Consider the following 24227-nt stretch of genomic DNA (forward strand, 5'->3'; position numbering starts at 1 on the left):
ATTTTAAGTTCGTTGGATGCTAAAACTTTCTTTTAGTCCTTAGTCCTGAATAGAATCAATACAATAATTTGTTAAAAGTTTATAAAGTTTTTCCTGCATCAGCTAGAAATGCATTATAGCTCTATCCAAAGTAAATGAATGCGGCCACACAGGTTAGTTTCATTTGGCATGATACTTGTGTTGATATTTATTTGTCATGGATAATTTTTGCGAGGATGTGTAAAGGTTTCAAAAAATGAATGCTTATGAATCAAGTTATGATTATCTTTTTCTTTAAATGTTTCTGTGTGAGTTATTGATGACCTTAACTGAGTTACTAGCAATACCATCAGTATATTAGGACATCCATATTTACTTGTTACCATTAGATAAAAGATAAATGCATAACTCAATAGATTTGGTGATAATTGTCAAAAAAAAAAAGATTTGGTGATAATATGAGCCTCCGGTCATATCGTGGTTTATTTGCTCAATTAAATTAAATTCACAACACAGTTCATTTCTCCTGCATGACCAATTACTTAAGGAACTGAACGATTTTCAATAATGCTACTACAATCTTGATCTTTTATGTTCGTGGTATTTTTTTTCATGTTCTTTGATAATTGTTAGTTGCTTGCTGGTGTAATCTCCGCACACGCAAGTGACCCAGGCTGGATCGTGACGCGGAAGATCCCGCAAAATTGAAATAAATCTTAAAAAAAATTGAAAATTTGTGCTAGACTCAATATTTGAATTATTTTGTACAAAAATTTATTATTTCCAAGAACATTTAGGATGGAAAATATAAATATAAATCTTGGAAAGCTATTCTTTTGCAAGATATTTGTGAACTTTGGCAACTTTTGCATCACTTTCATGGATTTAAACATTAAGTTTTTCTTTTGTTTGAATTTTATGGGGTAGATTTTTATATGTTAAATTTAGGATAGGGTTGGAACAAGTGATTTTTTTTTTTGTGTTTTGAGTTTGATTTGATCTTATTATGTTTCAATTTATTGATTTGTTTTTTACTTCGCACTTATGATGCAAGCCAAAATCCTAAAAAAAAATTTAAAATGGAGGTTTGAGGGTGTAGGGAAAAGAAGGAAATCGAACAAGAAGATAAAGTTCTCTCATATAAAATATAAGTTTTCTATGTGTATCAATAAAGTGACATTCACTTACTGAATATATAATTTTGATATGATTCATCATATCTAATAGGTGAGTGTCATCACATTGATGAGTATAACGGTGAGTACGGTTAGTGGACGTCATAATAAAATTGTATATATATGTGTGTGTGAACTTCCAACATTTTTTTAATAAAAAAGCCATTATAATTTAGAGAAGATACATGAGACTCAAAAGCCGAGATAAGACGACAAAATAACCCGATAGGTCATCTCATCCATTTAAAATGGCTCATAGGAGCTCATCACTCAGCTCAATAAGTCAAATATCAAGTGTCGTCATGCTCATCTACAATGCATGAATTGCGTGAGGTAACACTCATTAAATAAAAATCATGCAATCTCTGAAAATTATATCTTTCTTGATGCATTATATACATCAAATAATATATTATACACTTTATTATACACTTGATAACACATTACAATAACAAATCACAAGAAATACTATTTTCATGCATTGTGGTTGCAAATTGATTTTTCCTTACCTTTCACTGCTACTGTTTTACTCTATGTTTCTCATATATTACTTCCCAATTTTAGAAGTGGAACAATCTTATATTAGCTCTACAACAATTGAATGACTTTGTTTGATGATGCAGTGTATTCCACAATTTTAATAGCATTTCAACTCTAGCGTATTAACGAATAGAATATTTGATTTTCTGAACTGAGATGAATTTCAGTCTCTCTTAAGATTCTAACATTTATCGTTACCTTAAAAGAAGGGTTGAGAAACTAAAATCTTATAAAGAGTGGGAAGAGACTATGATTCAGAGAATATTTGGAATTCCTTTTAAAAAATCATAAAAATTACCATTTTAAGTCAAAAGTTTAAAGAATGATTTTAACAAGTTTCCAGTATACTTTTTTAAGTCGAAAGTTTAAAGAATGATTCCAAAGTTATTAGCTGAGAAACTATGTAAATTTACTTCAAAATTTGCTTTAAAAGTGCAACTTGGAACATTAATTAAGAGTTAAAATAAGAAATGCTTTCGGCTATGCCCTACAATTAGTTTTGTTCTTTGATGGACTCACACCATTTGTAACCCCCTGAGACTGAAGACGTGGAGGGTAATCGCCGGTTCCATGAGATTGCATAGATAAGGAACGGCTCCTGACTGACTTTTAGGTAAAGGAAAACATGAATGAATCAATCTCACACCATAATAAGAGATATTCTAAGACTGTTCAATTATGAAACTAATCAGTTGAGAAATTGTTAAATAATTTGATATATATTACTTATATCGGATTTAAAGGAGCCAAGGGCATTATGCTTCAAGGGTTTTCTAGGTCCTCTATGAACTCACATGTCCATCCCGCGAACTAAATTTGAATGAGACTGCTATTGGTGGGTTTTGTCGATCCTAGCCCTGCAGGTAGTACGTACCACCTGCACAAGCCAGGATCATAACATGTGTCATTTTTTTACGTCATTACACCTGAGCAGAATCATGATATGTTTCATAAAGACAGTGTATGTATGGGTAGGATCGAACAAATCGCTATTGGGTTGCAGATCGTACGACCACTCAGTTAAGTACTTTAGACTTAGGACGCAAGTCAAGACCTAAAAAAAATTAAAATATGATTTTTCCACTTGATACAAGGAGCCTTGTGTAGGTCCATGTACAGTTCATGTAACTCATTAGTTGAAGCATCGATTGATGCATGGATGTTGCACGGTCAAAGCACGGACTTGTCATTTTATGTGGCTTCGCCGATTACTTAACCTTGGAAAGAAATTTAAGGAACTGAACATCTTCAATAATGCCACTACAACCTTGAGTTTGTCTATGTTCGTGGTTATTTTTTCCTTCTTGTTTTTTTTAATGGTTAATGTGAATTCATACAATGTAGAAGCCCAAGCACATACCATAAGTTTGAGATGTATGGAAAACCAAATTCTTCTAGTCTTCATGTTGGGAGAACGACACATGTGCGAATGTATCACAAAAATGCATATCATTGTGATAGCTGCAAGAACATCATGTCATGGGGCAATCCAGACCAAAGACCTCATGATTTTGAGTATAATGACATTGGCATTATGGTGCTAGAGTTTCCTAGTTCCTACTATATGCAAACTCACGTTTCCATTTTCAACCCAATTTTTTTCAATGAGAATGCTACTATCTAGGCCATAGATCATACCATCAATTGGTTGAGTACTTTACTTTAGACATAGGACACAAGCCAAAAATTCCAAAAACGTAAATTGCTTAAGTACTGCACGATCAAAACACATACTCATCGTATTATGTCTCATGGCTAATTGCTTAACCATGGGATGAAATTTATGTAACTGAACAATATCTCCAGTGATGCTAATGCAATCTTATTTTTATTTATGTGTCTCGAAAGTATTTTATCTTGTAGTTATAGTTGCAAAGACGAAGGATATTTAAATCAAAGCACGAACTTGATATGTACAAGTTCCCTTATGCGGTTTCATGAAAGTCTATGTAACTAGCTAATTGAAGCATCGATGCATGAACAAAGCACTGGCTTGATGCACCAGTTTGTGTATCTGAATTTCGAATTTGCAAAAACGATCTAAAGAAAAATTGTAGATATTCTCTTATATTGTGTTATTTTTGTTTTAAAACCAAACTGATTATTAATATTATATATATATTTTTAAATATTTTACCTCTTAATTACATTCTTAATAAATTGGATTAATATTTTCTTTTACAAATTATGTAATTTTTTTAAATGTTCATTTGATAATAAGAAATAATAAAAATATATTGTTAAACTGATAATGTTATATGTTTGATGATCATAATAAAATTAATAATTTAATGATTTTCATCAGTTATTTAAATCTTTTAATTGTTTTAATCTATTAACTCTTTCAATGTTTAATAATGTGTTTATACAATATTGAAGCCAAATTACATACCATAAAGTTAAGAGGGATGGAAGACCATATATATACTTCCAGTTTATTGTTGAAAGAACTGCACATGTGAGAATGTCTCACTAATATTTTATCTTGTGGTTATAGCTGTAATGTTGAATGATATTTAAATCAAAGCAAAAACTTGACATGTAGAAGTTCCTCGTGCAGGTCCATGTAGGTCTGTGTAACTCGCTAATTGAAGCATCAATGCATATATGACACACAAACAAAGCACAAACTTGATGCATTAATTTGTCTATCTGAATTTCGAAATTGCAAAAATTATCTAAATAAAAATTGTAGATCTTCTATTGGCGTTACTTTGACTTTGAATCAAACTAAATATTAATATTATATATATAATATTAAAATATTTTAATTCTTATTAAATTGGATGAAATTTTCTTTTACGAATTATGTTTAATTAAACTGTTCATTTGATAATGTGAAATAATAATAAAATACTGTAAAGTGATAATGTATATGTTTATAATCATATTAATTAAAAATTAATAATTTAATGATTTCCGTCAGTTACTTAAATCCTTTTAGTCTATTATCTCTTTGAATGTTTGATTATTAATTTATACAATGTAGAAGCAAAATTACACATCATATATTTGAGAGGGATGTAAGATAAATAATTCCAATTTCTTGTCCAAAGCACTACACAGTTGGTATGTCTCACTAGTATTTTATATTGTGATTCTAGTTGCAATGCTGAAGAATATTTAAATGAAAGAACAAAACTTGACATATACAAGTTCTCTTGTGTAGGTCCATCTAGGGTCCGTTTAACTCGCTAATCGAAGCATCAATACATAGATGACGCGTGAACAAAGCACAAACTTGGCATTGGTTTGTGTATCTGAATTTCGAAATTACAAATAATCTAAATAAAAGTGTAGATCTTCTATATATATATATATATATATATATATATATATATATATATATATATATATATATATATATATATATATATATATATATATAAATATATATATGTATGTATGTATGTATATGCAATTTTAAAATATTTTACCTTATAATTACATAATTATTAAATTGGATGAAATTTTCTTTTACAAGTTATCTATTTTAAAAAAAAAGTTCATTTGATCATAGAAAATAATAAAAAAATACTGTAAAGTGATAATGTTATATGTTTATAATCATATTAATTAAAAATTAATAATTTAATGATTTCCACCAGTTACTTAAAAATCTTTTTAACCTTTTAATCATTTATCTCTTTGAATGTTTGATTATGAATTTATACATTGTAGAAACCAAATTACACACCATAAATTTGAGGGCAAAAACTTGTGTGAGACGGTTTTACGGGTCGTATTTGTGATACAGATCTTTTATTTGGGTCATCCATGAAAAAGTCTTACTCTTTATACTAAGAGTATTACTTTTTATTGTGAATATGAGTAGAGTTGATTCGTCTCACAGATTAAGATCCATGAGACGGTCTTACATGAGACCCACTCATATTTGAGAGGGATGAAAGATAAATACTTCCAATTTCTTGTGGAAAGCACTACACAGCTAGTATGCCTCACTCGTATTTTATCTTATGATTATAGCTGCAATGGTGAAAGATATTTAAATAAAAGTACAAACTTGACATATACAAGTTCTCTTGTGTAGGTCCATCTAGCGTCCGTCCGTGTAACTCACTTATTGAAGCATCAATCCATAGATGACACACGAACAAAGCATGAACTTGGCATTAGTTTGTGTATCTGAATTTCGAAATTGCAAAAATTATCTAAATAAAAATTGTAGATCTTCTATTGATGTTTCTTTGACTTTGAACCAAACTAAATATTAATAATATATATATATATATATATATATATATATATATATATATATATATATATAATTTTAAAATATTTTACCTTATAATTACAATAATTACATAATTATTAAATTGGATGAAATTTTCTTTTACAAGATATGTATTTTTTTTAAAATAAATTCATTTGATCATAGGAAATAAAAAAAAACTATAAAGTGATAATGTTGCATGTTTATAATCATATTAATTAAAAACTAATAATTTCATTATTTTCACCAATTACTTAAATTTTTTTAATTCTTTAATCTGTTATCTCTTTGAATGTTTGATTATAAATGTATACATTGTAGAAGCCAAATTACACACCATAAATTTGAGAGGGATGGAAAATAAATACTTCTAATTTCTTGTGGAAAGCACTACACAGTTGATATATGTCTCACTAGTATTTTATCTTGTGATTATAGCTGGCTGCAATGCTGAAGGATATTTAAATAAAAGAACAAACTTGATATATACAAGTTCTCTTGAGTAGGTCTATCTGGGTCCGTGTAACTCGTTAATTGAAGAATCAATGCATAGATGACACACGAACAAAGCACAAACTTGATGCATTAGTTTGTGTATCTTAATTTCGAAATTGCAAAAATTATATAAATAAAAATTGTAGATCTTCTATTGGTGTTACTTTGACTTTGAACCAAACTAAATTTATATACAATATATAATTTTAAAATATTTTATCTTATTATTACATACTTATTAAATTGGATGAAATTTTCTTTTACAAATTATTTAATTTTAAAAAAATGTTCGTCTGATCATAGTAAATAATTAAAAATAATTTAAAGTGAGAATATTATATGATTATAATCATATTAATTAAAAATAAAAATTTAATGATTTTCATCAGTTACTTAAATCTATTTAATCCTTTAATCTATTATCTCTTTGAATGTTTGATTATTAATTTATACGGTGTAGAAGCCAAATTACACACCATAAATTTGATAGTGATGGAAGATAAATACTTCCAATTTCTTGTCGAAAGTACTACACAATTGGTATGTTTCACTAGTATTTTATCTTGTGATTATAGTCGCAATGCTGAAGAATATTTAAATGAAAGAACAAACTTGACATATACAAGTTTTCTTGTTAGGTCCATCTAGGGCCCGTGTAACTCGCTAATTGAAGCACCAATGCATAGATGACGCACAAACTTGGCATTAGTTTGTGAATCTGAATTTCGGAATTGCAAAAATTATCTAAATAAAAATTGTAGATCTTCTTCTATTGGTGTTACTTTGACTTTGAACAAAACTAAATATTGATAATATATATATATATATATATATATATATATATATATATATATATATATATTTTATCAATATATGGAAAATTTCATGTGTCAATTTAAGGTGTTATTTTTTAAATATTCGTATGCCAAAATTTTATATTATTTTTCGAAATTTAAAAAAAAAACATATTAGTTTGATAAAGTTTCAGAAAAGTACAACAAATGGTTAAAAAACCCAGAAAAATAGTGTTTCAAGATAGTTTATGGATAGGAAAAAATATAAATAGATTAAAAATTGCACATAGATTATAGATTGTGAGTGATCATCAATACTCAATCAATTAACCTTTAATCTATAGATTTTGTTCTAAATATGAAATTAACGATTTCAAAATTTGAACATATTCATAACAACATATTTAATTATAAGGTAAACTGTATTGATTATAAATCTTTTTTCCGAGATACGTCACTTTAATTCGATACAGATTTTTTTTTATTATTTTACTTGTAATTTAATCGAAAAATAAATTAGATGGTTTTGTGATCAATATAAAAAAATTATTTTTTCATATATATTTTTAAATATTACAGAAAATAAATTATACCTTATTGAGATGACATAGAGGCATAAAATATTTATTTTTCCTCAAACCTAATTATAAATTCTTGATTCATAAAATCATAAATGGGTAATAGATGAGATTATAGCCACAAAATCGTGACAACGATTTCTATATTTCACCTTTTTTTTTTGTTTTTTCCTGAACAATAAATTTTGGCGGAGAATTCTTACCTGTCAATTCATCTTCTCTCTTTTGTCTCTCTCACACACACCGGAAATTTACAGTGCGACTGGAGTAAGCTTCCTGTGAGTTATTTGCATGGCGGCTCAGTGATCCTCCCTGACCCTTTTTACTTCTCGATTCTGTAAGTTAATCTGCGCATACCTTCGCTGGTGTTACAGAAGCAGCAACTGAGCATGGTTTTTTTTTTTTTTTGAAAAAAAATAAATGTTCCTGGTTTTATTTTTGTGATTGTGGTATGATTTTTTCTATTTCTTGTTTTGTTATGGCATTGTTTAGCATTGATTTTTTTTATAAATTTTGTTTCTTTTGATGAGATTTTGTGAAGTTTGAACGAGTTGTAAGCGTAAAAATCATTTTATTTTGATTTCTCTGATGCTATCAACTTTAATTTTTTGTTGTTATCTGTTTTTGAATGAATGCTTCTGGGGATTTGTTGGGTATCAATTTTTAAGTCGCATGAAATGATGGATCTATTTTACCTTTGGACAAATATCGAAAGGGTTAATTGCATACACCGTGTGGAATCTCGAGATTGCTAAACACCCTATGAAAAAAATCCATTAACTCTCGTGTTTTCAAATCTTGATCTCACTAGTTCGTACGTGTTTTCACTAGTTCGTACGTGTTTTCAGAGGTATGTGTGCTCAAGAGTTGAAAACACCCAGAGTTAATATAGGAGTTTTCAACAATTACATATCCATTTGATCGAGTTCTTGGATTTTCAAAGTAGTGTAAAAAGAAGTGCTTCGAATTATTTTGAAATTTTACATGGGCAGTGTATTTAATTAACCTTAATTGAAATTCAATTTTTGATATAGGAATGGTTAGTATGAGTGTGTGACCAAATTGAGAAAAGGCTGAATTTTGGTAAAGTTTTCTTTCTAATAAAATAAAACTAAAATGGTCAAATATTGCTAAATAGCATCTGTTTGTAATTGGTGGAATATTATTAAAGAATTTTAGAAAGGAGCAATGTTTCAATGTTAAGCCTCCTATCTAGCATGCAATGTGTTTCATTATTGTAATGCTAGGTAACATGAAAGAATCCTCTGTTGTATGGATATATTTATTTTAATATATGTTATTTTTTGTTAGGAAATATGAAATAGAACAAATAAAGCTTCGTTCAAAGACGATATAAATGTCGTAAAAAGAAAATATTGTTAATTAATTTTCCATTAAAACGACTTGGATTTCTGTAAAAGATAATGGACCAGATTGGTGAAAGCTTGAAAGATACATCACTAGATGGCATGATATTTGGGGATCATTCTAAATATCGAGTCGGAGAAACAAGATGAGTTTAATGATTGACTTCGATGCTATAGTTTCAAATATTTCCATGTCAAGCTCTTAGTATGGCACCATTTAAATAATTGTAAAAAGTTCTAAATTTCTCTTGCATTTCCATGTAAATCCAGTTTAAAGGAGTGTAAAATTTAACAGCCATAGTCGTCATGAGTTAAAATTCTATATTCTGGTAAACCTCTTATTGAGAAGATGATTAAATGTTTCACCAAAATCAAAAGTTCTTTCCAGAATTGGGTGATGCGGATGATTGTCATGATAGTTGTTGGTTACTACAATTGCGATCGAAAGAGAACTTAGATGCTCTAGAGTCTAGGCGATGAAATGATTTCTGCATGTGATATTTGTGTGAAAAATTTATCATCAGAAAAATACTATAGTATTGAGAGCGAAGTGGGTGTGTATGGAGACGTTAAAGGAGTCATTTACATTTAAAAAAACTCGAGTACATTTAGTTTAGATTTCTTTTTTAAAAAAAAAACTAAACTCGAGGATTTTATGATCAGGCTTATTGAGATTTTGCTATCAATAATTGGTGAATGCATTACATAAAGTTCAATTTAATTCTTGAATATTTGTTTGCTGTCCATATTTTTTCGAATATAACAAGTTTGAAGAGCTATATATTATAGGAACATCAATTTAATTTGGGAATATTCAGTCACTCATCTAATATATTTATGATGTCCTAAACATATTTTGTCAGCTATCAGGATTTAGACTAAACTTGGAATGCATCTAGATAAAACTATCTTCACAGGAGTTGAGTCCCTTTGTAAATCACTTATTGTCACAATGTTGAGAATATATGATCTGAGGACGAAGTTGTAACTCTGAAATTTGTTACTTTTCGTGGGGTTAACCTTCTGATTTTTCACTTTATTTTATCACTGCTCGTGACTTTTGAAATGTCAATTACTTTATCACTAATCTTATTATAAATGCTTACTCATCTTATATCACGATTAAGAATTTCATAATTGTCAACATGATCAATTCGTGAATAGGCCTTTGCCTCTCTCTAGGAGGTAATGTGTACTGGCTGTAATTTGGGTATCTTACACAGAGCTCAAGTGGTTTTGGTGGTCTTCTAGTTGCAACGAAGCTTCATCATCTGTTTTTCTATATTATGGGAATTGAGAGTGCATGATGGAGGTTATGATGATTTTAGAATTTGCTAATGACACATCAAGAATAATGGAGCGAAGTGTTGGGAATGAGAGCTATGCATGTCAGCTGCAATAATTTAATTTTAAGATTTTAAATTCTTGATCTTCCAAAAGAAATCGAACTCCTTTATATATAAACATGTCTTTTATTACTTATTTTACTCTCTTTTAATATGCTTACATGTTATGTAATATCAATTTCAACACCGTTCTAAATCCATTAGTGCATATCGGTTTCTTGTCATGTATGAAAGAACTAGTCATAAAGTTTTGTTAGACCGACAACTATGAGGGTCTTTTTGGAATGTAGATCATCCTATCATTATCCTCAATTAAATTAAGCAATTTAAAAGATACTGAATAAATAATAGCTACAGACTTGTGAGTTGTGATAGTGTTTGGTTCGTGAACCAAAAAAGGTTTTATTTTTGTTTCGATATGATCAACATTAACAATAGGCAACCAACTGTAAAGTTGGGGAAACATATTACTTTTAAGTTTGTTTGCGAAATATGCTAAGATGTAATTTAAATATGCACAAGATTTATTTACTTTAATGTTCTCGTTATTTTACTTCTGTCTGACTACTTGTGTACTCCCTTCAGCTGGGGAAATCCCGTGCTCTCTGGTCAAAATTTATAGCTCATTGAGACTGACCTGTGTCACCGAGGCTGAACTATCATTTCTTCTTCAAACTGGTACTTGCAGTATACGATATCACTGTGTTTTTAACAGTCATGTAATGTTACAAGTTACATTACTCTGGATAAAATCTGCCAACTTTCTTTCAATGTGGAATTTATTTTTATTCTTACCTTTTAGTTTTAGAGATAAGATTTTGTATTTAAAACTGTATCTGTATATTTTTACACTGCTGCACCTTAACGTGGATGTGTTGTTATCAATCACCTAATGTAAGAGGGATGTTGCATAGTTGTCTCTTGCGCTTTTTATATGAACTTTTTTATCCTTACAAAGCCCAAACATATATGTTCCATAAGTTTATAAGAAGTTCTCGTGCTTCTTGTTATCGCATTAAAAGAATAACAAGGGATTTTAGAATATCTATATTAACAAGTAACTAGATTCTATGTATCTGTTGCCAAAATGAGGAGTTAGACTATTGTATGATTGTTATTTACCTTGAAAAAGTATCTTCTAGACCTTGTTCACATTGCGTTTTCTTTTCTTGTTGAACCATTTGCTCATAAAATTAAAAGTTCCTTCACATGCTATAAGTTTCTAGTTAATCTTGGGTCCTGAATATTTCCAATACAATTATCTGTTAAAAATTCATTGACATGTCACCTTATCTAATCAGTTTTGGAGGAATATGGATGGGAATGGTGGCAAAAGTTTGTTCTTCACCAAAATGTCTCCTGGTCTCGACAATTGGCGACTAGAAGCACAGTGTAGCTCTACCCATAGTAAATCAATGCAGCCATACAGGCCATACAGGTCAGTTTCATTTTCTGGTATGGTAAATTGTGTTGACATTTATTTTTCATGAATAATTTATATGAGCATGTGCAAAGGTGTCAAGAAATAAACGCGCTATAAAATCAAGTTCAAGATTCTTTATTTTTGAAATATGTATGTGATTTATTCATTAGTTAAATGAGTTACTAATGTTATAGAGGGAATGTCAAGCAATTCAATAGTTGCTTGCTAGATAAATGGTAGATTGGGATGGCAACTTTTCCCAAAGGTTTGGGGAAAACCCGAAACGGGGATGAGGATCCCCGATTTTTTAGGTTTTGGGTTCGGGGCGGGTATGTGATTACTATCCCCATCCCTGAACCCGTCCCGAAAATAATATCAATAATAAAATAATAGTATTATCAGTATTAATAATATAATAATAATATTATTTTTAAAAATATTAATAATAATATTATTATTAATATTGATATTAATATTATCACTAATAATAATAGATAATAATAAGTTTTGGTTCGAGAAAATCTCCGAATCCGTCATCTTCTTGCGATATTAATATTTTTGAAACGGGGACGGGGACGATGATGGAAAGTTGATCCCCGAAGTTTCGGGTTTGGGGATTCCTCGAACCCGAAAAAGCGGGGATCGGGACGGGTATGGGGTGAGGATGGAATTCGGGGACGAGGATGGGGATGGCAAACCCGCTTTCGCCTCGCCCCATTGCCATCCCTAATGGTAGAAATTAGTCGTGTCTCACCCAAATCAACTGATGTGAGCTTCTTCACGAACTATGAAGAAAGAAAACCCAGCTTCTTTCAATTTGCTCTAAAATGGATCTTCTTTAATCTCAAATATATTCAATTGTTGATAATTGATATCTTGAGTTTTCTTTCTTCATGGTTCATGGAGAGGCTCAAATGATCAATTCAACTCAACTCAAATCAATAAATATGCAGTAGCGTGTGTAGGGATTGTTCCCTCGAGGAGATATGAATTTATTGTGCTAAAAATTTAAAAACAATAAAAATAAAATAAAAGGGTTTACTTTAAATTAAATCCTAAAAACTTAAAAATTTGAAATCTAACAAATAAACTAATTAAAACGCAATGAAATTAAATTAATTAAATAAACTCATAGAAAACTAACCTTAGTTTTGGTTGACACCACCATTGGAATTATAATTTGATCATCGATACAATAATATCAATTTATATTTGAATATTTATAATTGGAAATTTAATTTCTATCTTGTTTTATTATTAGTTTGATAGAAACATATGTTCTAATTAACCGGTGTCAATTAAACAATCTCATGCAAGTAATAAACATTTAATTTGATGACAACGTTAAAAACGGTTTATTTCATCCTACTCATGTGGACATTGCCTCATGATAGGATGGATGACCAAGATTTGTCCATGAATATATAGGACCCATTTTTTTTTTTGAAATTGTATGTGTGGACCGTTTAAATGAAGTGAGGGTAGTACCCACATAGGTAGGATCTCATCTACCGTTAAAAACTAGCAAGAATGATGAATTTAAACAAGACAAACACAAGCGGTTGCATTTAATCTAACAAATTGTTTAAGAATTAATAAATCGAAAAACAGAAAATTCTTAATCTTATTTGTTTCGCAAATTACAGGATCAAACAATTACAGATTTGATAAATAATTTAGCAGCAGATTAAATGAATCAAAACTAGTTAGCCAGCTAGCAATAAAACAAATAATCAATAATTTGAAAAACAATTGATATTCAAATAATATCAGTCAAAATTATGCGCAAACCTCAATCTCACGAGTTCAAAAATTCCAGATTTTGTCTTCCAGTAATATGAGATATAAGACGCTTGGGCCCTCGAGAATATTCTGGTCTAGGCCCAATATATATGGGCCCGTAACATAATTTTGTGGCCCATATCAATTGTAAACCCATAAGTCCATTTTCAACCTACTTTGAACAGGAGTGCTATGGACCCTCGGACCATACCAAAGGAAAACTTTGGAAGGACGACAAGTTTATTTGTTGGAGCGAAAAGAGTGGAGGGACGGGAAAAGGAAACTGAGAAGGAAAACGTGGTGGTAGCTGAGGTTGATGAAAGCTCAACGAGTAATAAGATGAAGGTGGTCAATGCTTTCAAATTCGTCCTCATTGAACATATTAGGGGCGTTTTGAAACCATTTTGGAAGCAAGGAAATCTGAGCAGAGATGCATACAAGATCATCTTGAAGAAATCCGTGGACAAGATTCTTGAAAGTATCGAGGCGTCGAAATTTCCTAAGAATAAAAGTGATCACCAGAAATACCTATCGGCTTCAAAATCAAAGATCTTTGAGCTCGTACAGGTTCGTGTTAATTATGTTTTGCACTACCATATTTGTTAGTTGGAAAGACTGATGATATTTGTTTGCATTTATGGTATATGGCAATATTTATGAGGTCCAACGCTCTTCTTTTCTATTTCCCTTTTTTATCAATGGGCAGTTTTGCAGATTTTGATTTGTTTATGTTAAGAACGATTGTGGGTTAATTTGTTCCAACACCTGCAGTCCTTTTAAAAAAACATATCTTGTTTTTACTTTGATAGAAGTCAACGAGAGTAGACATTCTTCTACTAAGGATTTTTGGCTAATTTAATTTTTACATCTAATATTGTCTTGGAGATTTAAGAGGATTAAACTGTTTATAAGATGCTACATTGTATTTGAAAAATGAGATCTCAACTTGTACATTATACTTGAAAAATGAGCTCTCAACTTGTTTTTAGCAATTGGGTCTAAGAACTTACTTGTAAGATTGTTTGAAGTTTCATTTTTATATATGCTATGGAATAAGTGGGTGTTTACATTTTTAGAAACTAACCAATCTTTTATTTTCCTGACGCCTTATTTTTGAAAACCTCGTAAGTTTGAGTTACTACTAAAAATACTTGTTATGCAGTCTCATTGTTTTATCCTCAGAATCTGAATAAATGCGCATGCGGAACCATATCTCCCTACAATCACCAAATACCACTGGGACAAAACCATTGCTATAACCTTTTAGTATGGGGTCAATTGAAAAGTTAGTAATTAAGAATTCATGTGGAATATATTAGATGATAAACTAATGTGATTGCATTCATCTCAATGGGGTGTTTATACTAGAAAATCAACCGATTAATGTAGGATTATTACAATAATCTATAATCTAAATAAACAAATATTTCCTGAACAAAACAAAAACAATCTCCCATACAAAAGAAATTTCTTAATAATTCTCTACAGAATTTCCACTCAAGATAGCGTAGAGAATAAGTTTTATCCATTGTCAACTTGGAAACAATAGTTTGGGACAATGGATTCTAATATTATTGAGTCCTTTGATAAGAACTTTTTTTGTTGGAACACATTGAGTGCCAATCAAACCATGGTCAATCCTTTCTTTATGAAGCGTCTATTTGCCTCATAGACATCTTTTGTTCATAGCTCTTGATTCTGATTCTCACTTGATCTAGCAGCCACATTTTGTTTCTTGTTTCTCCATGTGATAAGATTTCCTCCACTATAGGTACAATATCCTATCGTGGACCTTTTGATTAACTACTTAGTTGCATGATCCGCTCTGTGAGCTTTCTGTTGGAAAACATCATTTTTCTTCAACAAGATACTTCTCCCTAGAGTTCCCTTTAGGTTGTGAGTATTCTGTGAAAAGCTAGGTGAATGCAACAAGTAAATCAATGTCAGGAATTGAGCTATCATCTGTCGAAAGAAAACTAGAAGGAAAATCGGATGTTGTTACCTCGTCACCTGTGATGGATTCTAATGGTTGAGACTTTCTGTGGACATGCGAATGATTTTTTCTTCTAGAGTATACCTGAGCGTACAGATTGTTACCAACTAGCAGGAAAGTAGGCTCATTGGCAAGTTTATATTTAATTGCTAAAAGAAATTTAAATAATTGGTTCATAGTTGGAACCTTATGCAAGTTAGTTGAGACTTGGTAATGGGTAGGCCAAGTAGGAAGAAATCTATATCCTTTATCTTCCAAAAAGATACTCTGACTCGGATGATAATTGGGAAAAAATCGGAATCATATTCATCCAAAATGACATCAACAAAGACAAAAATCTTTTTCGCGGGTGGACGATAGCATTTGAGTCCTTTTTGTCTAGAAGAGAATCCCTCAAGAATTACATTTGACAACCCTTGGACCTAATTCCCCAGGTCGTGACTATATTGATATGAAAAAATGACCAACAACCAAATATTCCAAGAGGAAGAAGGTCACGGCAGTTGGGATAGAATTTAAACAGGAACCTAGGCTCTTGATGCCCTGTCAAAAATTTTAGTTGATGGTCTAATTTGATTTGATTCATCTCAAAGGGGGTTTATATACAAGAGAATCAACTAAGTAGTAACAAATGACTACAATAATTCCTACTGTGACCCTGCTAAACAAATTAATCCTAGCTAAATAAATCGTCTATTTACTATGAAATATCTTTCAAGAGAATTCCCTTGAACACATTTTGTTGCAAAGCTAGATGACATTCTGAAATTAGATACAGTCATTCTGCTTTTGACGTGGCTGCCTTCAAGGAAAAAATCATAATTGCTTCTGTATTGGAGTTTTATCATTTGAATATTTTGTGTTGTAATTGGATTGGGATGTAAGAAAATTCCAATTAGACAAGGCGTGGACGTGCTTATGCTTGAAGTCAATTGACTGTTTTTTCTTAAAGCAATTGCATAAAATGCTTTGATGGAGATTTTATGGGGTGATTATTCTGTGTGACAAAACCTTTTAATCCAAAAGCTATTTTCTGCAGCACTAATAACAGTAATTCCTAAATCACAAAATTCTATGCTATAGATTTATACAACTCTTATCAATATTTATGGATTTTTATTCAGTTTAGCAATAAATAAATTCATGCAAATATTTTCATTTTTTGCAGGCTTATGTGAAGAAGTACCAGAAGGCTAGCATTTCAAAACCTTCTTCTACTTAAACTCTGGTTTATCTGTCATTCATAGTGAAAAACATGAAGTATTTTACAATGTTCATTAATCCTGAATAGTTTAGCTAGAACCCACAGGTGAGCTTCTTCTATGCATATATGTTGGTGTCGTAATCATAATTATTGTCTAATGACTAGAGTTTAGCTAGTTTGTTGTAGGCAAACTAAAATTTGTTATGCATTTTATTTCCTAAACATAACTTTGTTTACCCGTATATCGGGATAAACATTGGAAATAATTAGCCTGAAGATACATATGTTGTTTGATTTTCTGCCTAAGTTATAGTTGGTGAGCTGCTAATATGACTTCTTTATATCGCTGACGATGATCTTAAATTTTCTTTTTTACCTTTCTAGCAGATTTTCTTCTTGAATGGTTTCTTGATGTCAATGTTTGGTCTTAATGTAGCCTGTTTATACTCATTACACGTGTAATTGTTTTGTGGATGTATAATTAAAATTTTTGCACGGCCTTCAAACTGCTCGGTTTCTGCTTTTCTTGTGATTGGATTTGATTTGCCTGTATTTTAGGATATATTGGAGAAAAAGAGAAAGAAATCAGCAGCGAATGGATATACTTGAATTGGAATCTAGGAAATGGAATGTTTACAAATAATGCATTGTTTTCACTCTAGCTGTTCTAACTATTTCCTAACCCAGTGAATCGAACACGACCACAGGAAATCATAATTTACCATTAGAGAACATTGATCTACGAGCTTTGAATATTTTTATCAAATGACATATTTTCCATGACCAGTGATTTCCGAATAATGACTACCGCTACCCCCTAGACATACCTCATTTCTGACAAAACATCGAATTGAATTGTACCCTACCTGCTAAAAGATGTATTGATGGCCCCGTCATTTATAATTCATCCAGGCATTTCATTGATATTTATTTTGTTTGTTTTAATTATGTGGCGAGGCAAGATGAAAAGGGTATTGAGAAGGGTGGTAATCAAACATCGTAGTTTCTAGCTTTTGTCAAATTTTGTTGAAGATTTCTTCCGCTCATTCCATTTCTTTAAGGCCTGCTTTCACCATACTTAGACCATTCATTTTTCAAGGTTCGTGAGATCGACTGCCATGGTTTTGTAATCTTCTCCTTTGTCCTCACTCAGTATATTTCGGATTATATTAGTGTAGCATATGTATAGGGTAATTTGACTAGTGATAGTTCTAGGCGTGACACTGATGATATATTATAATATTTTTCCAGCATATAAAATGCTTCATTTGAGTCCTGCCTATGCCTGAATTCATCCACCCAATAGTTCTAGGCACGACACTAATGAGTGATTAATTGATTTGATGGTAAGTTTTCTTTGATACACGGAACATGTCATGATAACCTTGTGAGAATATCCAAATAACTACCTTGTGAATATTCGGAAAAAGTTGGCTCGAATTAGTTTGTTCCTCTCACTTCTTGTGTTAGAGACACCAAGATCTTTAGGATGATCTTGTTTTATTTGTACAATCTTCATTGTGTCATAGGCCTGATAAGGAATCCAAATCTTAGTGGTGACGTGAGGGACCCGCTCAATCTTGTAAAATACTGCATATCTTTTTGTAGAGCTGACGTCGAGTCGTATGTAACTAACTTCTTGATAAACAGGCAAATGGCATTTATCACCCCTATGAAAGTCCAAAAAAGCACATAACCCCTTGTATGAAATTCATGATCTTCTAAAATCCCGTGTTTTAAAAAATAGGCATAAAAACCGTGCAAATAGGGTAAATGTGCCTTATTTTGAAAAATGCATGGTTGTGATAGACCTTTAATTTAACATAGGGATTTTTATTCTTTATTATTATTATTATTATTATTATTATTATTATTATTGTTATATCACGGGGGTGATAATTGTAATTTTTGCCGCTTGAGTAATCGATGTGCATGACATCGCTCTCAATGATTTTTTTCACTGATCACTATTCTGGCACATGTACCTTAAACTTTCAAGCTAGATTATGGGCACAAACTGGATGGTAATCTTATATAGTATTGCTCCTGATGTTGGGATCCGACAATAGCACTACTTTTACGATGTTAGTCCAAGAGTAGGGTTAAACCCAAAACACTACTCTGTTGAAACCTAGAGCTCCCCAATTTATAAACCACTATAATTTCTTGTCGAGTTGTTAAAGGATCTCGACAACCTACATTTTTTTTGTCTCAATTGTTAGAGCAATGCGTTGTTCTGCGTAAAGTCGTAACAATCTTTTTACCAAACTTGTATGGATAACATATTCAAATAATAACACATTCCCTTCACAAACTTTAGTCCTACCTATTTCTGAATTCATCCACCCAATAGTCGTGATTGTTACCATTTCACATACCATTTACTCGGTGTGTTAAACTTGCTCCTTAGGATCGAGGCTGATCAGCCCCAAAAAACCCATCCTCCAGCGACAGCAATGTCCAGGATTGATAATCCCAGGAGTTTTATTTTGTACAATTTAGGTCTTTTAAGTTGATTATTACTTTTTTTCTTTTATATATTTCATATTTTTGTTAAATATTTAGAACTACATCTCTAACCATTCCATTGACTAGTCGGATCTTATTGCTAAAATTTTTATTTTAGGGCAGTTAATCGCTAAAAAATCTTAATTGGTTACTTAAATTCTTATTTTGGGATTTATTCATAGTTTACAACAAATAATTATTTTACTAGTCAATTTTATTGTTTACGTCTGACATTTGAATTTGATTCAAATTATATGATGAATGTTATTTATTTCCCTAGATCGCCTCAATTTTGAAAAGTGCATGTCTCGCCTTGCGTCTCGGGCTTCAAGACCCTCGGTGACTTGGTACACCTTCAACCCTCATGTTTCATGTTTTTACACACACACACACACACGTATATATATAGGGGCTATTGTGATAATTAGAAATATAAAATTACTTCTGTAATATAATTTTATCACAAGTAACTTTAATCATTTTTAGACGCTATGCATGCCAGACAAATGGTCAACTGTGTCTAATCTAGATTCCAGACAAATGGTCAGCTGTGTCTAATCCAGATTCTTACATCGCTCTCTCATCTGTTTGAGTCCCTTGCTCGTCTTCCTTTGGGCATCAGACCCTTTTTTCTAGTCCTCCTGTTTTTCTTTTCTGATATTTTTTATTAGGCTTTTCTCATGCAGGAAACCAGAACTTCTCATGTTGCAAGATTTCATCAGCAAACCTTTCTCTTGGGTCGCTGTTGAATCATAAAATTTTCGGTTTATATGTTGAAGGTAAATTGCGCTTCAAATGGAAATGCTGTTGCATTTCAGAAGAGGCATTATTTAAGTTATATAATTCGGCATGACTTGGATTTCGTCACATTATTTTCTAATTAAATGGAATTTACTTAGTTTAGGGTTTTATAATGTTATGGATACTATTGTTATAATTGTTCCAAAAATGCTGCGAAAAATTGCTTGTATGGTTTCCAAAATTGTCACATTGAGAATTCTGACACAAGATACAAATAGATGCTTTCTTTCCATCTAATCCTGTTTCCATAAAATTTTACCTTTAAAATTCTCGATAAGAAAGGGTGATTTTTGCTTCTGCGTTTATGGAGATGTTATAGATTGAGTTAATGATTTAAGAATACTTCACGAGTTGAAAGTTAAATTTAGTAGTTTATGCTGCTAGTGAATCAAGCACACATTTTACTGTGAATGGGATAGCTTTCATGACATTTAGCTTAGTTTGGGTTGTACATCTTTGAGGATTTCTGTTTAAGTTTGAGAAGCCTGAATAATCCAACTATGAATATCGTCTGTTGTGAATGACAGTAAGAAATGACAGTTGGTCCAAAAGGACAAGAAGTCACACTCGAACCAAGCCAAACACTAATAATTTTACTCATTTTGAATAGTGAGCTAGAGTGGCGCTAACGCCCAATTGCACAGACTTTGTTTTTCAGTATTTTTAATATCTTATGTGCTCTTAGTAAATTGGAAATTTGCATCTGTATATATGTAATAACTGTTCAATCATTTTCTCTGGCATACTTGTAGCCAACCCTTAGTAGTCTTCCAATAGAAGGTGTTTAATCTCAAAATCATCAACTGATTTGGAAGATAAAAAATTTAAGCTTTGATTTTGGTTATAGGAAAGATTGCTACCATTTTTTGTCGAGTACATGTTCTGCTTTTCTCTTTTTTCTTTCTTTTTCTTTAACTGGTGATATCCCAGATTTAAATAATTAATAACGAGTGATACGCCATTAATACTAATAATTGTTGCAATAGAATATGATTTGAGATCTTAACATAATGAATATAAATGGATACCTATGTTTATTCTCAAATGTGAAAAGGAGGGGAGGCTAGACAACTCATGAGTCTGTTATGTAAGGGCATTGTTAAGGTAAAACTTTCTAGAAGTCCTTGTTTATTTTGGCTTTTCGATCTTATTTACTAGTTTTTTGATTTGGCATGAAGAAAAGAAAATTCGGTGATGGTGGTTGGAATAGTTATAGAGCAGAGAACTTCTAAACTTGAAATGAAGTTTTGGAAACCAACGTGAAAAAAATGGTTTTTTTGTCTGGAGCGGTGAGGCTGTGTATGGAGTTCCCTCTGTGTGTGGAAACTAAATTTTTTGGTGTCAACTTTGTGTAATATGCAGACTGTTTAGTGGAGGTCTATACTGATTGGATTTGGAACTATATGCTGTTCACTTATCAATGTTTTACCCTTTTATTTGACTCCCAGATTATTTTTGGATCTCGTAGGTTTCTTTTTAGAGATTCTGTTGGTGAATTTAGAACATGTTCCAAAGATTCCATCGTTGTTGCAGTGGGAAAACAAAGTTGAATTCTTGTTGTGGATAAATATTTATAATGATGGCATATTGTGCCATGGGGCGAGCGGGAGTAGGACTCCAGGCATTTTATTGTTGAGATGGCTGAAAATTCAATTACTTGTCCTCTTAGAAATTGCTTGCACCCCGACATTCTGAGTTATGTAAATGTGCTGATGTATTAGTTCTTAAAGATACGCTTGTTCCAGTAATGGTACAACGAAAATAACTTATGGAATATGGCCCCTCATCCAAAGTCTGACTTTTTCAGACATTTAGTCAATCTTTGGAGTGAATTGAGTTTAATTACTGCTCTTTTGTTAATGCAATAATGCATTGGTTTTGATTTTAAGCTATCGTTTCTTTCGAGTTTTCAATAGCAGGGTCGTGTCTCATCCAATATGTAACTCTTTGAACTTCAGATATAGCCCAAGCAGCGAATCTGGTATGTTTTTGTGGAACCTGATGAAAGGTTATGTATGTATTTATTTGTCTACAAATCAAACACTTCAATCTATCCGATTTCTTATTTATTTTTTTCATTTTGCTCGACTTTCTCATGCTTGGTGATGCAGGCCTGAAGCCTCAGACATGGAAATAAGTCATTGTGAGGATATATGGATGATAAGCGATCAATCTCATTGCAATCGACATGAAGATAAAGATACTATTTATTTAACTATTGTACAGTATTAGTTCTTGATTCTAACTTATGCTGTTGCTATATCTGATTTTGGTTTCTGCAGTGGCTCTGGGATTAAAATGCATTGTTGGAAGATTTATACATCAAGATTCAAGAAATGAAGGTAGGCGGGCCGTAGGTGTGCAACGGATGAAACCGTAAATTTAGGATCCCAGTACTCCTTTTGGAATACACTCCGGGGTGAGATTCAGATTTATAAATCTCGTCGAAGTTTTATTTTGAAAAATAGGTCCCCCGGTGTTATTTTGGCACAAGTATGGTTACTAGAGGTCAAATCAAGAAAAACTGTTTCTTGATGAAATTTTGTTTTTGGAGCTCGAATTTTCTTGTCACCTTTTTTTTATTGGTCTTTTGTATGTATATATGTATGTTTTATTGTTTTATGAATACCATGTCTTGTGGATTCGATTAAGAGAGTCTTTATGGGAGTTTTTGCTTATTTAAGTGATTTTGAAGTGAGTGAGAAACAAAAGTAGCAAGTGTTTGGAAAATATATGCTTCAATTTGAATGTGTGAAAAAAAATTACTTTCAAACTTAATTTTTTGTAAATGATAATAATATCTTTAATTTATACATCATTTATTTTTAAAATTATCTAAATATTGATATCTAAATCATTGACATTTTGAAGAGTTACAGACGAAACCCCAAAATAGATAAAATTTGTATTACGAATTTGACTATCTATCAAATTTATTTTTAAACTTTTGAGGTAATAAACAATATGCTATGCTTCAAATTCGGGACACAACATTACTTATACACCATGGGATCTCATAAAAAATTATATCTCATTAGCGACGGTTTTAAAAAATATATCTCGTTACTCAAAACCGTTGTTACTTAGCGACGATTTTTAAAAACTGTCGCAATATGTATGCGACGGTAACTTTAGCGACGGTTTTAATTTCCGTCTCTAAAATCGTCGCTAATTTGTTTAGCGACTGTTTTAGCAACGGAAAAGACAGTTGCTAATAAGAATTTTTTTTTGTAATGGGAATGGTTGATCACCGAGCGTTAACCATGCAACGACATTTACCGTCGCTAAATCCTATTTTTTTCCTGTAGATCATCTCAGAATCATGATCACGCAGGCATCCACGGATTGTTTTTCATCTGATAAACAGAAAGCTTGAAATTCCAAAAGCCTCACTCGATCCACAAATTGCACCAAAGTTTAGAATAATAGCCTTTTGGCCTTTGCATTGCACATTCCAATGACACATAAATGAACAACTCCTCACTCTGCATGACCTAACGCTAAAGTGACCATTGCCTAATTCCCATTTTCAGCCCCAACAAATGTTAAATTCACTTTTTAAACCCTTTTTCTATTTACAGAAAGTTGAAAATTTTAACTCGCAAAGCTATACTAGTCACTGTTAAATGCAGACTCTGAGGAGCAATGGGGGAGTGGCATTGAATTTTAAGGCCTCCCTTTAATTTTCTTCTCTTTTGTATGGTGGAATTGAATGAGAGTGCTCAGGCCTATTAATGTCCTTTCAGCTAAAAGTGGCTTTCCTTTTTTGAAAAGTTTTGATAAAGTAAGTGTCTTGCGACGAGGGCATAACTATACTCTATTTTGTTAAATGTGTGGACCATTTTTTCATTACTTTCTTGATCCGCACCAGATCCAAGTAAGCCTAAATTTATTTCGATTTTTCTTTAGTATTGTTAATTTGATCTCGTAAGTAAATTTTATGAAGTGTCAATAATTGAACCATGAAACCTATTTTTGATGACATTACTTGGGGTGGATTCGATAGTG

At 31.4% G+C, this 24227-nt stretch overlaps 1 protein-coding gene across 15 annotated transcripts in view; it reads left to right on the forward strand.

The window, feature by feature from the left end:
- LOC140805977 (zinc finger CCCH domain-containing protein 55-like) overlaps positions 1-22856 on the forward strand; it is a 40768-nt gene extending 17912 nt beyond the window's left edge. The window contains exons 1-9 of one of the 15 annotated variants that reach the window (XR_012112414.1): positions 8006-8132; positions 11094-11186; positions 11810-11946; positions 13899-14280; positions 16875-16898; positions 19699-19765; positions 19905-20197; positions 22126-22200; positions 22331-22856. Coding sequence is in view for 1 of the 15 variants with exons in the window: in XM_073162374.1 (XP_073018475.1) it covers positions 11822-11946; positions 13899-14280; positions 16875-16898; positions 19699-19761 (594 nt within the window). In the remaining 14 variants the exon portion in view is untranslated. The other 14 variants (XR_012112413.1, XR_012112418.1, XR_012112419.1 and 11 more) reach the window with 14 other exon arrangements.
- The last annotated feature ends 1371 nt before the right edge of the window (positions 22857-24227 follow it).

The sequence above is a fragment of the Primulina eburnea genome, chromosome 11, assembly GCF_022965805.1.
Source record: "Primulina eburnea isolate SZY01 chromosome 11, ASM2296580v1, whole genome shotgun sequence".
In the NCBI taxonomy this organism is placed as follows: Eukaryota; Viridiplantae; Streptophyta; class Magnoliopsida; order Lamiales; family Gesneriaceae; genus Primulina; species Primulina eburnea.